At 55.6% G+C, this 14,041-nt stretch overlaps 1 protein-coding gene across 1 annotated transcript in view; it reads left to right on the top strand.

Moving 5' to 3' along the window:
• The window catches only part of HMCN2 (hemicentin 2), a 163,971-nt gene that overhangs the window by 42,628 nt on the left and 107,302 nt on the right, over nucleotides 1–14,041 (top strand). The window contains exons 19-22 of the mRNA XM_011971201.1: nucleotides 156–268; nucleotides 372–531; nucleotides 1,845–2,010; nucleotides 12,646–12,773. Coding sequence (XP_011826591.1) covers nucleotides 156–268; nucleotides 372–531; nucleotides 1,845–2,010; nucleotides 12,646–12,773 — 567 coding nt within the window. The remainder of the gene's footprint in view (nucleotides 1–155; nucleotides 269–371; nucleotides 532–1,844; nucleotides 2,011–12,645; nucleotides 12,774–14,041) is intronic.

The raw sequence follows: 14,041 nt of genomic DNA, 5'->3' as shown, positions 1-14,041 counted from the left end.
TTCCTTTTTAAGGATGAATACTCTTCCGTTGTGTGCACACACCACATGTTGTGTGTCCATGCATCGCTGATGGACATTTGGCTGTTTCTACCTTTTGGCCACTGTGAATGATGCTGCAATGAACCTTGGCTTTGACATTGGTTTATTTATAACAGTGCCACCTAGAATCCATCCTACTGCCACCCACCACATCACCAATGAAGGGGTTCCGGCCTCTCTCCCCTGCGTCGCTTCAGGAGTTCCCACCCCCACCATCACCTGGACCAAGGTGAGCAGTGCCTGTTACCAAGAGGGTAACCGGAGAGGTAGGCCCAGTGTGTTATGGGACAGAGGTGTGGGCTTTGCTGATGTCACCTGTGTCTCTGCCCTAGGAAACCAATGCCCTGACCTCCAGAGGTCCCCACTACAATGTGAGTAAGGAGGGCACCCTGCTCATCGCCCAGCCGTCCGCCCAGGATGCAGGGGCCTATGTCTGCACGGCCACCAACACCGTGGGCTTCTCCAGCCAGGAGATGCGGCTTTCTGTCAACAGTGAGTGATGCCAACCCTGTCCTGGGAGAAGGGGCTCAGTGGATGTGGAGACAGAGAGTCCCACCTCAGCGCTGTGGAGCCTGAGGCGGGGAAGCTGTTGCATCAGCAAGTCCTGCAAAGACACGTAGCTCTGCACAGGACCCACGTCCCCAGCAGTCCTCTCACCTGTCTCTCTCTGCCCCAGACCCTCTGGTCTCCTTTCTGTTTCTGGAACGGTCCAACCTGCCTCAGGGCCTGCGCACATGCAATTCCTTCCGTTTGGAATGCCGTTCCCCCACCTCTGGGCCCACCTGACTGCTCCCATCCGTCAGATCTCAGCTCTCCCTGATCCCCCAGGCCGGTCAAGTCACCTTGCTGTAAACTGTGGAATATCCCCTTCTTGGCACCCGTCACAGCTGTGATTCAATAGTTAATCGCATAGCGAGCTTTTTGGTACCAGTATTGCCAATGGACCCTAAAGGCTCTGAAGACGGGGTGGGACCTGTCTCCTTCGCTGCCATCCCTGGCATTCCCCGCAGGGCTGGCACTCAGTAAATATGTCTGAGAGGAGTGAGCAAATGCATAAGCCAGGTCAACATTTTTATATTGCAAAAAAAATTCCTAATGGGGGAGCATTTCCTCTCTGAACTACAAATGTACAGGGAATACGGGAGGGCTAGATGGGTTCTGATGTCCCCAACTGGCTAACTTCTTTCATTGTTGCTACTCAGACAGGTAGTGAGTGCCTTCCTTGTATGAGCTCCAAGGTAGAAAGGCCGGGGTGGGGGGGAGGAAGGAAGGGTACCACGCAGTCTCTGCCATCGAGAACTCTTCAGCTGAAGGTGAGAGAGAGCGGCGACATGCCCAGATTGCCATCAATCCCTCCTCACCAGGCTTCGAGAGGTCCAGAGGGAGGGTCTGTGCATTCTTTGGTGACTGATATCGTGGGAATAAGTGACTGAGCAAGGGGAGAAGGTAAAGAGAGAGGAGGAGTTAAGGGCCTTTCAGAATGTCCCTGGGGAAGGGATGGCAGGATGAAGAGAAGCCAGAGGAGGCACAGACCTTGGGGCAGGAGGGACCGAGTCAGGGTCCTCAGAGCAAGGTGCTGGTGGGGAGATGGGTAGGGGAGGACTGAGCGAAAACCCTGGGACCTGAGTCCCACCCTCAACCTGCACTGTCCCCCTTCTGACAGCCACATCCGCCTTCTGGACCTCCTAAAGGTCGAGGGCGCAGTACCGGCTCTGCCTCCTGGGGGAGCTGCCCCACGGCCCGGGGCACTTATGGCCCCTAGTTCCCTCTGCCCTGCTGACAGCCTCTGCTTACTCCCCCCGCAGCCAAACCCAGGATCCACATGAATGGGTCACGTAATGCAGATGTGCCTCTGAGAGTCACAGCGAAGGCTGGCGAAGAGGTGACCCTGGATTGCGAGGCCGAGGGCTCCCCACCCCCACTGGTCACCTGGACGAAGGACTCCCACCCTGTACCGCCCATCACCAACAGGTAACCCCAGTCCCATGGCCTCAAGCGACAGAGCTTAGGGCTGGAGGGAAGCCTGCCTCAGGTGACCAGTGACCCAGCGGGTGTCTTGGACCCTGCAGTCTCTCCCATAGGGTGCTCCTGGGCTTCCACACACAGGGCTATTGTCCACGGGCCCCCAGAAGCCTGGAAGGGACCTCTGGAGGGTGCCTGGAAGCCCAGGGTGAGACTCCCCGTCTGAAATAACATGCATGGGGCATTGCCTGCAGGATCCTGTTTAATCTGCACAGCCACCCTTGATCTCTGACAGGGTACTCAGCCAGGGGGTGAGCTGCTGGCCATCACCTGGCTAGAAAACAGCAAAGCCAGGGCTGGGACCACATCCCCGCCATGACACGCACCACCCCCACGCCGGCTCTGCAGACCAGGTGTCTGGCGGCTGGGCTGTCTGACTCAGCTGCTCCTGGTCTGGGATCCTGGGAGTGGGCGGATAGGGAGGAGGCTGGCTTGGGTGTCCTTCAAAGCCACGCCGTACCCCCCAGGAAGGGATGTGGGGGATGCTAGGGCGCTTGCCCCTGGCTGGGGGGGTTCTGTGGCTCAGTTTGGTGACATCAGCCCTGGCAGGGTCTTTGAGATGTTCCAGACCCAGAAGGTCTCGGAGCAGCCTGCTCTGTAATGTGACCCCCGCCCCCACCATGTGTCAGTGCATCTCACAACATCTGTTTGGTGAGTCCTGCCAATCCTTGCAGCCGGGCACCCCTAAAGGTGGCGGAGGCCCAGGGAGCTGGCCCTGGGCATCATCGGTGCGGTCCCCCGTGCCCTCTTGGCGTCGCTGTAGCTCTATGTTGTGAGGTGAGGGTGTGGCAGGGGCCGCGGGGACCCACAGCTCCCCTAGAAAGCCTGGTCCTAGCTCTGCGGCTGGGCGGTGGCCCTCAGCTGGAGGATGCGTGTTGATTTATGGCTTGTTACTGAAACGGGAACCGCCTTCCCATTTGTTCTCCGCTCTCTTGCCGGTGGTGCGTTAATAGGTCAGCCGGGAGCTGTAAATTTGCGAAAGCTGCTTTTGCAATCCTAGAGTTGTGTTGTGTTCCCTCTCCCCTGCCCTCTTCACTTTGTGCTGGCTTACACTGTTTTATCTCCAGATTTGGGAGATTCCGAGAGTTTATCTAAATGAGGAGGAAAATGTGCTGGGAGGCGGGGGTGGGGTTAAGTGCTCAGGCCCTGGAGTTCCGCACACCCAGTACGGAACCGCCTGCTCCCTTCTTAGTCGTGCGACCTCGGGTGGCCACTGGCTCCTCTTGGCCTGTTCCTCCATCTGCAAAGTGGACGTTATTTAAATAGCACCCTTGTGGGGTAATGACGGATGTGCCGTGCTTAGGAAGTCAGATGTGCTGAAAACTTGCTCCCTTTCATATGATTTCCCTGCTGTTGCCGTTCGCAAACTGAGACATCCTCTCCAGCTTTTACAAATTTATCCTCATCCGACCACACCTGTTATCTCAATTGTCACCTGCTTTTTAAATATAAAAGCTTTATTGAGATGTAATTCACATACTGTATCCTTCGCTTATTTAAAGGACACAGTTCAGTCAGTTCAGTGTTTTTAGTATATTCAGACCGGGTGCAGCCGTTACCACAACCAATTTTAGAACATGTTCATCACCCTCCCCCAAAAAACTTCGTACTCATTGGCAGCCACCAGCCCCCCATGTCTGCTCCAGCCCCACTGCAGCCCCTGACAGCCACTGACCCGCTTTCGGCCTATTTTGGACATTTGGTATAAATGAATTACGTGGGGCCTTTCATGTCTGGCTTCTGTCACCTAACTTAATGTCTCCTTAACCAGATTAGCGCTTGCTTCCTTTTAATGGCCGAATAGCGTCCCATCGTGCGGGTGGCTCACCTTTTGTGTGTCCACTCATCAGTTGATGTGCACTGGGACGTTTCCACCTTTTGGTGACTGTGAATAGCCTTACTTTTTTTTTTTTTGAGACGGAGTTTCGCTCTTGTTGCTCAGGCTGGAGTACAATGGTGCGATCTTGGCTCCCTGCAACCTCACCTCCCTGGTTCCAGTGATTCTTCTGCCTCAGGCTCTAGTGTAGCTGGAATTATAGGCACCTGCCACCACGCCTGGCTAACTTTTGTATTTTTAGTAGAGATGGGGTTTCACCGTGTTGGTCAGGCTGGTCTGGAACTCCTGGCCTCAGGTGATCCACCTGCCTCGGCCTCCCAAAGTGCTGGGATTACAGGCGTGAGCCACTGCTCCTGGCCATAGCCTCACTTTTGATTGTACTTGAAGCTTTGTTCGAAGGCTCTGGGTCCTCTGATTCCCTCCCTGCCCCACACCGGCAGTGTCCACACACAGAACGAAGCTCAGCCTCTCACAGACAGACACACCACATGACCTCCGTCCCTCAGTGCCTCCACCAGAACACAGAGACTTAAAAAGCCCCTTGGAAAACACACAGCAAGACTTTCTGTCTGTCTGCTTCCCCCTCCTCTCCCCCTCCTCCCTCTCCTCCCCTTCCCTACATCCTCTTCCTCTTCCCCTCCTGTCTCCCTCTTCCCTTTTCCTCCTCCTCCTCCCCTTCCCCTCCCTCCCCTTTGTCTTCCTTGTCCTTTCTTCCCCAAGGACATTCCCAGGCTCAGCCTCAAAGCTGCCCTTCTGGAAACGGAGCACTTGTCTGGCTGATGCGTCTGGTGAGTCGTAGGTGCTCATCTCTTGATGAGAGGAGCCAGCTGCCCTCCACACCCGCTTCCCCCCTCCCCTGCTCCCTTGCTCCTCTTCCTTGCCGAGCTACCCCAAGGACAGGGCTCCACGGCAGCCCCTTCTCCTTCTGTGGTGTAGTCAGGGCTGAGAGTCAAGATGTGCTGAGCCTCTGAGGCCCCCTCCATTCCGCCTTGCCCAGGGGTGGCCCTCTCCTGCCAGCGCCCTGGAGGTGGGTGGGGTGGATGGCACCATGCCCAGTGCATTGAGGAGGAAACAGAAACACATGGGGTGTGGGGACGTGGAGCCTGACCCTGCAGCTCCTGGGGGGGGCTCCGACACGCACAGACATACAGACACACACAGATGCATGCACAGGGACACGCGTATCAGGTGGGCCGCTCCTCTCTGAACTCCTAGGTATCTTCGACCCCCCGAGTCAGCAAGTCCTCACAGAGGAAGCAGCCTGGGAACCTCAGAAGCCGTGAAGTTCCGAGCCACCCAGCCGCGTCCCCGTCCCTTTGGAGCCGCTCTTGTCCTTGTAGGGGCTGTTCTAGAATTAAACCTCGGGCATCTTATATTCTGTCCTCATCGCGGATTCCTTTTCTCTTTTACTCATTTTCTCGATTCATCCTGGCCCATGTCACTTGCTTTTCCTTTTAAAGGGCAAAATAGTCCGGGCGCGGTAGCTCATGCCTATAATCCCAGCACTTTGGGAGGCCAAGGAAGGCGGATCACAAGGTCAGGAGATCAAGATCATCCTGGCCAACATGGTGAAACCCCATCTCTACTAAAATACAAAAAAAAAACAAAAACAAAAATCAGCCAGGCGTGGTGGTGCGCACCTGTAGTCCCAGCTACTCGGGAGGCTGAGGCAGGGGAATCACTTGAACCTGGGAGGTGGAGGTTGCAGTGATCCAAGATCATGCCACTGTACTCCATCCTTGAAACAGAGCAAGACTCTGTCTCAAAAAAAAAAAAAAAAAAAAGAAGAAAAGAAAAAATAAAGGCCAAAATAACATTCCAGGGCGCTCGGCTCCCATCATCTCTGAGCCATTGCTCTGTGTGGGGCACGGCCGTGTTGCCAGCTCTTGCGGTCATAAATGGGACTGTTGGAGCAGCTTTGCACAATGTTCCTCTTTATCTCCTGGGTCAGTTCCTTGGAGGACGGTCCCAAAAGCCCACGGTGAAGTCCGAGGGTGGGAATGGCCATCGAGTGCTTCTTTCCCGTGGGACTTGTTTTTGAAAAAGACATCCAAGTTGCAAATTCAAAATTGAAGTCAGCAGCATTGACTGAGCGATATCCTTGTGCCCAGGATTGTTTCGCAGCCTCAGAGACAGAAGACATGGGCTTGGACTGTATGTGAGCACGTCTTGGGCTGTGTGTGAGGTCAGGTGGCAAAAGACCTGGGGTCCCATCTCAGCTTCACCCCAGCTCGCCCAGTGACCTCACACAAGACCTTTCCCCTCTCCCCTCCCTGGGCCTCAGCCTTTCCGTTTGAGAAATGAAAGGGTTGGACAGGCGATGGTGGCCAGAGAGCATCTCGGGGCTCTGGTCCCATGATTCAGCCCAGGGATGCTGGGGCGAGGCAGTGTTTCCAGGCAACAATGTTTGTTTGGGATTCCGATGAGGAGATGGGACGGCTGTGAGCACTCCTGGCTCTGGCTCTGGCTCCCGGAGGCTGCCGGCCAGCATTCCACACAGGGCCAAACCCCTAATCCCAGCACGGTGTGGGGGCAGTGAGAGGATGGTGCGCTTCTGTCTCATTCCTCCAGGTTTTCTTCCTTTGATACCCCCTCCTACCCTCCTCTGCCCCTTCCCAAGCACACTGCAGGACAGGCCGCCCTCCCACCCTTCTCCTGGAAAGAGGCCACTGGGCCGGCTCATTAGAGGCAAGAGGTGAGGGCCTACAGCTGGGATCTGGTGACTTGTGGCAGGGAAAGCAGCTCACTGCTGTCTGGAGCCAGTGGCATGCCTGGACTGCCCGGGGTCCTGCATGGGGACTGTACCTTGGTGGAACCTCAAAGCCTTGTCGGTTTCTGGCCCGGTGGCTCTGGAGTCCGTCTTGTCAGCCTGTGGGCAGTGGCTGTCTTTCTGGAGAACGTTTAAGTTTACTCACCTTCAGAGCTGGACGTTTAGATCACCGTGGCAGTTAGGAAGGAGCGTGGTCACACAGTGTGAGGGTCAAGTCCTCGCTGTGCCCTGGCCAGCTGAGCGGCCATGGACACCACGACCACACCTCTGGAGGCTCAGTCTTCTCCTCTGCAAAAGGGGGTGTGGCAATGGGGTCTGCCTGCCTTGTAGGTCTGGCTGCTGGGATTCTAAGTGAGAGCGTGCTTAGTGGCACAGGGACACACAGGAAGCGCTCAGTAGTTGACAGCTACGGATGGCGTCAGCACCATCCTCGTTGGCAGCTCTAGCATCGCAGGGCTTACGTTCTCCGGGCTCATACGATGATGCTGGCTCCATCTCCCCCGACCTATTTATTGTGCTTGGCCCCTTGGCGGGTCTCAAGCACCTCTTCCTGAATTTCTCCAGCATGACCTTCCCTCGTGTGGCCTCCTCACGGGTCTGTGATGCTGGTCAGACCACAGGAAGAAGATGCGAGATGCGGCAATGGTTGCCGGGAAGGGTGCTCTCCAGGCTGCCTGCCCAGGCTCAGACCCTGTCCTGGACCCAGCAGACACAGGGCTGGCGTCCACGAGTGCACAGTGGGCATCTGTTGAGTGTTGCCTGACTGTGCGCCCTGTGCTGAGAACCAGCCCTGCAGCAGGCTGGGTGACTCTGGCGGGAGTGCCATTCATTCCATAGTCACTGGCCATGCTCCTGGATGCTTTATAGACAGAGGAAGCAGGAACAGCAATGTGGGAGACAGCGGGGGTCTGGGGAGGGCAGGAGGGCAGTATTGAGATGGTGGCAGGTCTGGGGGGAGGGAGGGAGAACAGGGACCAGTGTCAGTGAAGGAGGTGAAGGGAGTGTGTGGCATGGACAGGGAACAGCTGCAATTTGCCACGAAATATTTATTGAACACCCACTATGGACCAGGCCAGGGCCCATGCTGAGCTGGGGACATGCCGGGGACCTGGGCAGACCTGGCTACTCCCCTCATGGAGCCATCAGACAGCGTAATGACAGGCGTGGTAAACTGCATAATAGCATGGGAAGCATGCAATGGGAAGCAGGGCATTGCCTGGGACAGTGGGGAAGGCTTCCCTGAGTGCAGCAAAGGTGTGTGCTGGGGATGAGGCAGACAAGTGAGGCCTAGGAACTGGCATTATTCCTGGCACTTTCTGTCAGATGCCCTTTGGTCTCTCTGGGCAGCCCTCTGCCCCGTGGGCCCCTCTCGCTTCTCCCCGCCACTCTGACATCTGCATGCGCCTCACTGCAGGGGCTCAAGCCAGATGGATGTCATAAACAGGAAATTCCCCTCAAACCTCTGCACTCTCATCTGGGCGCCGCACGGAGCCATCTGGCCGTGCACGCCGCGATGAAATCTGCCCCGCTCATCACACCGTGCGCCCAACAGCAGCCTGTTCCTCGGAGACTCTGTGGCCTCCTCCCTTTCTCCCATCTCTCCACTGCTGCCTCCACTTCCCTGCTGGGCTGCAGCCCCCAAACCTCCCACTGAGCCTCTCGGAATGTGGTAGGAGAGTGGTGGCAGGCGGAAGGAGCAGGTGGTGGGCTGCCCTCGAAACCGCAGGCCCATTGCTGCAGCTTCACCCTTTCCCTGAGTCTCTGCAGCGCATGCGCAGGGTCATGATAAAAGCAAGTCTCTGTGCCGGATCTGAGCAGGTCCTGGAGATACCAAGGGAAATAAGACGGATGTCCCCTTGGAGCCACAGGCAGGCAGGTGACAGGTGGTGACAAGGCAGTGTGGTGAAGGCTATGATGGCAGGATGTTCAGGCAGCTGTGGGAGCCTACAGGATGGACCTATCAGCCTGGGGCATCAAGTCAGCCTTCCTGGAGGAGGTGATGTCTCCATATTGGAAGATGAATCAAGTATCATCCAGGTGAGTGGGAAGTGCAGGTGTGTCCCAGGTAGAAGGAATAGCATGTGCAAAGGAGGGCTGGTGAGATGGGCCTGGCCCCCTGGGGAGGAACAGAGGCCCAGTGCCCCCATGCAGGCATGCAGGGGAGTTGGGGGTGGTCTGCGTAGGTCCACACAGGCCATAGTACTGTGCGTGGATTTTGTCAGGGAGCAGTGCGCGGCCGCAGAGGGCTTGAGAGCAGGTGAGGATGTGGCCAGTTTGGCATTTAGAGCAGACACAGGCTCTGCTGGCAGGTCCTGGGTCCTTTGGCCTCAGCATGTCCGTCTGTAAAATGGATTCCCGCATTTCTTCCTTGGTGACGTAGCAAGCAGAATCCTCCTTCTAGAAAATGATCTGGGCTGCTGCTAAGAAAGATAAGATACTTACTTTTATTGGTGTGAATTGTTAACACTTTTGGAAGTTTTTTTTTTTTTTTTTTTGAGACGGAGTCTCGCTCTGTGGCCCAGGCTGGAGTGCAGCGGCTGGATCTCAGCTCACTGCAAGCTCCGCCTCCCGAGTTCACGCCATTCTCCCGCCTCAGCCTCCTGAGTAGCTGGGACTACAGGCGCCCGCCACCTCGCCCGGCTAAGTTTTTTTGTATTTTTAGTAGAGACGGGGTTTCACTGTGTTAGCCAGGATGGTCTCGATCTCCTGACCTCGTGATCCGCCCGTCTCGGCCTCCCAAAGTGCTGGGATTACAGGCTTGAGCCACTGCGCCCGGCCGGAAGTTTTTTTTTTTCCAGAAGCCCCCATTTCCTATCTTTTTAAGGGTTTGGTGAGGAGAGGAGCAGGGTTCTATGATCCTTAAAGTTCTGGAAGGCAACTTACCAGATAATAGAGTCTGGAGCCTCTCTCTCTCTCTCTCTCTCTCGTCTCTGTCTCTCTCCTCCCCTGCCCCCCAACCTTTATTTTTCTTCACAGAGTCTTGCCCCATTGCCCAGGCTGGAGTACAGTGGCACGACCAGAGCTCTCAATCTGCTGGGCTCGAGTGATCCTCTCAGCTCAGCCTCTCAATTAGCTGGGACCACAGGCATGTGCCACTATGCCCACCGAATTTTTTATTTTTTATAGAGACGCGGTCTCCTTGTGTTGCCCAGACTTGGTGCTGCCTTTTCAAATATGAAGTGGGGTTCAGAGATGTTGACTGCCCTGCACAGCATGTCTGAAGCACAGTTGGACCTCGGATCCAGAACTCCAGTTTCTAGCCCAGACCTCTTCCCACTGGCCCACATCGTCCCTGTTTGCCAGCCCAGGTGTTGCGATGAAGTCTAGGGAGGGAACTGCATCCCAGCCTGGAATGTGATTGAGTGTATAAGTTTCAGCATCAAATGGATTTGGCCCTTGATTAGTGGGGGTCAACCTGTCAACATTATTTAATTTTTAAAAAAGCTGTAGAAGAGAAAATTCAAGCTGGAGTGGCAGATAGAGTAGAGCTACGCAGGGGAAATGTTTACCTATTGCCAGGACACATACATATTTATGTGGTGTTTTCTCGCGTTTTCCTTTGCACTGTAAAGACTGAGCAACTGTTCAGGGCTGCCCAGCTGATTGAAGACTGGGGAGAGATCCCAGACACTGGATGGGGTTTTGTGTCACACTAATAGCAAGGCAGTTTAGGTGACCTGGAGGAAGTGATGTCTCAGTATTGAAAGATGAGCAGGTGTTATCCATATACTATGTCCTGGGCACCTCAGGCTTTGTGTGCGTGATATCAGTTCATACTAGATAAGGACACTGAAACTCAGGGAGATGGCGTCCTTGGCCCAAGGTCAACCTGTAAGAGGCAGAATGGTGGTTCTCAGCAGGACACCTGCCGTCAAAGACCCACACCCATCTGCTTTGCCATGCTGCTTCTTGGGGAAGAGGCACTTCTTCATGTCCCCAGGCAGTGGTTCCCTGGAAATGGTTCCCCAGCCACTTGTATCATCTACCTGGGGCTTTTTAGTAAAACCCCAATTCCTACCTCCCCCATGGAATGGGTCTCTGGGCAGGGCCTGAGAATCAGAATGTTTCACATGCAGCTGGGAGATTCTGATGAGAACCCCTGCCCTGCAAGGTGTGAGATCTTTGAGAGCAGAGGGTGTGAGCCTGTAGCCCAGGAGACCTGCTCCAGTGCATGTGAGACGCGTACAGCAGTGTGAAACAGAGAGAGAGAGAGAGAGAAAGGAGAAAGGAAGGAAAGAAGGAAGAGATAAAGATCTAAATGTTTAAGTGTCCACTCAAAAGGGAGCAAGTTAATAAATTGTGGTGTGATCATACAAGGGAATATTACACAACAGTCAAAAAGGAGTGAATAGACCTATATATGTATATACTCATGATGCCATTTATGTCGTGATACAGCTCATGATGCAAGTTTTAAAACATGCAAAACATTACGTATTATTTATGCATGTGCTCTTGTCTCCGTGGAAGCCGCTGACCTGGGTTGAGTGCCTCTCTGTTCCAGACGCCATACTATGAATTAGGTCATTCAGTTCTTTTGACAACCCTGTGAGCAATGAGCACAACTGATGGCTCTATTTTCCAAAAAGAGATGAATTAGGCACAGGAAGGTGAGGTGACTTGCTCAACCTCACACAGCAAGCACATGGCCCAGCAGGTTAGACCCAGGCAATCCAGCCCAGTGCCCAGGCTCTAGAGACCACCACCCACTGTGTCATCCACAGCCATCCTTAGAGAACTTGTCCCAAGAGGCTGTTGGATGCTCGGGACAAATGGATGGAGGGGATGGCTGGGAAGGGGCTGTCATTGCCCTACTTTACAGATGGGGAGACAGAGTTCTCAGCTAGTAGCCCGAGAGTTACTGATGGTATTGCCCTGTTTAATGACTGCACGGCCTGCACTTCACTTACCATGTCTCATGTGATCCTTGCAGCTGCCTGTGAGGTGGGGGCTGTGAGGGCCCTAAGGATTCTATAAGGGGCTCTGTAATCCCCGTTTTGCAGAGGAGGAAATTGAGGCTCAGCAGAAAGCAAGGTGGGGGCCAGGACTGGAGCATCCCAGGCCTGCTGGGTTCTACAGCCCAGCTGGTGAGCGCAGGGGCCAGCGACTGGGCCTTGGAGCCCCCCCTCCGCCTGTGCTGGCTGTGAGCTCTCGGGGCCAGCCAGGGTCAGTGGCCGCAGCTGCCTTCCCTGTTCTATGGAGGCAGGGGCTGTGCAGAGCCAGCACATATGGGCCAGTGACATCATGTCTGCAGGGGGCCCTTGGGGTCCATCCCAGCTGCAGGAGCCTGGCTGGGGGTCCTACATCCCTGTGGGATGGGAGTCATGTGACTTATCAAGCTGAGCCAGACTGGGGAGGATAACGATGGCAGTGGGGGTGGGGGCTCCGCAGCTTCCTCCTGAGGACCCTCAACACAGTTCTGGACGGAGAGCACCAAGCAACTGCAGTCAGAGTCAGGCCGGCCCTGGCACCAGACCAGAGGGCCTCAGGGCTGCCAGCTTCTTCATCCCACACGCAGGGCAGGTGTGTGTGGCAGAGGAGGGGGAGTTGCCACCCGCAGTCAACAGGTGTCAAGCGGTGGGCAGGTTCCCGGCCCTGGGCTGAGCCTGTGATGGACTCCGTTTACCAGCTCTAGCCCAGACACAGGCCGTCTTAGCATGCCCATTTTATAGATGAGGCTCCAAGAGGTGAAGCAACTTGCCTGAGGCCACACAGCTGGGAAGGATTGAGTTTAAACTCGAACCCAAGCCAGTGGACTCCTAGTCCAGGGCTCTTCTTCTCTTACACCAGTAGGCATGGGACTGGCCCTGGCCTGGTGGTTCAGGGAGGGTGGAGGCGGGGGTGGGGGCTAGATGGTGGGTGCTGTTGCATTACCAGAGGGCTTCCTGGCGGAGGTGGCTGGTTCAAGTTGGGTCTCAAAGCGTTTCCATGTGTGTGGGATCAGTGGAGGTCTCACCAGCGCTCCTCATTCCCACAGGCATGGCCTCCTCCCGTCTGGCTCCCTGCGTCTGGCCCAGGTCCAGGTGGGTGACAGCGGCCACTACGAGTGCACAGCCAGTAACCCTGCGGGGTCCACCTCCCGGCGCTACGTCCTTGGGGTGCAAGGTAGGACCAGTTGGCAGCCCCAGTCCCTCCCTGTCCCCCATCACCCTGCGTGTCCCTCAGGTGTCTCAGTGCCCCTCCTGTATCCCATGCCCAGGTCTGTCAGGCTCTGTCACCTCTCCCTCTGTGTGCCTCTGCCACCTCCTCTTGCCACCCCCACTTCCTATCTCTCTCAGGCCTGTGTCTCCTCCTCCACACTTTCTCCACCTCTCCCCACACCTCCTGGGGGGTCCTGGAGATGCTGTTCAGAGGCCCCCAAGAACATAGGGCAGAGTGCAGTGGGGACCTGGGTTTGGGAGGACGGGGGTCAGAGGGGAACCCACGAAGGTGCGTCTGAGAGTGTCTCTGCCTGGTGCGTGAGGCCCAGCTGGGAGCCCAGGGCGTGGTGATGGGAAGAGGCCTGTGAGGTGCTACAGAGCCCCCTCCTGCTGGGAGCATCTTAATGCCCCCCAAGAGGCCCTTCTGAGCTCCTGCGCCCACCACTGCCATCAACGAGGCACTTTGTGCACCTATAACAGGAGGTGCCGCTCTCTCTCCATGCATCCCTTCCTCTTATCCGAGGTCCCCACGTACCCCACTGTGGTTCTGGTTCCCAGCCTGGTGGAGGGTCCCAGGAGGAGGCGTTCCCCTGTGAGTCCAGGGCTCATTCAAAGGGAGCCAGCCAGTGAGAGTCATACACTGAAAAGGGAGGTCACTTGTCATCTGAAAGAACCCTGAGAGGCATCCGAGACGGGCCCAACTATGGCCCCAGGGCCCAATCCGTCCTCCTGTTTTCAGGGATCATGAGCCAGTGAAGAATGGCTTCTACTTTTTAAAATCACTGGACACGCACAAAAAAAACCAACCAAATAATGTTTCGTGACATTTCAAATTTATCTGAAATTCGAATTTCAGTGTTGGCCAGCCATGGTGGCTCATGCCTATAATCCCAGCACTCTGGGAGGCCTAAGCGGGAGGATGGCCTGGGCCCAGAAGTTCGAGACCAGCCTGGTCAGCATAGCAAGACCCCATCTCTACAAAAAATAAAAAATTACCCACTCGCAGTGGTCCGCACCTGTAGTCCCAGCTACTCAGGAGGCCGAGGTGGGAAGATAGATTGAGCCCAGGAGGTCGAGGCTGCAGTGAGCTGTGATCATGCCACTGTACTCCAGCCTGGGTAACAGTGCGAGATCCTGTCTCAAACAAAACAAGACAAAACAAAAATTCAGTGTTTATAAATACAAGTTTTATTGGAACACACCCACAGATGTTCATGTATGTGCTGCTGGTGG

The sequence above is a fragment of the Mandrillus leucophaeus genome, unplaced genomic scaffold (genome assembly GCF_000951045.1).
Source record: "Mandrillus leucophaeus isolate KB7577 unplaced genomic scaffold, Mleu.le_1.0 Scaffold99, whole genome shotgun sequence".
Lineage (NCBI taxonomy): Eukaryota > Metazoa > Chordata > Mammalia > Primates > Cercopithecidae > Mandrillus > Mandrillus leucophaeus.
This window is presented reverse-complemented; position numbering and strand designations above follow the sequence as displayed.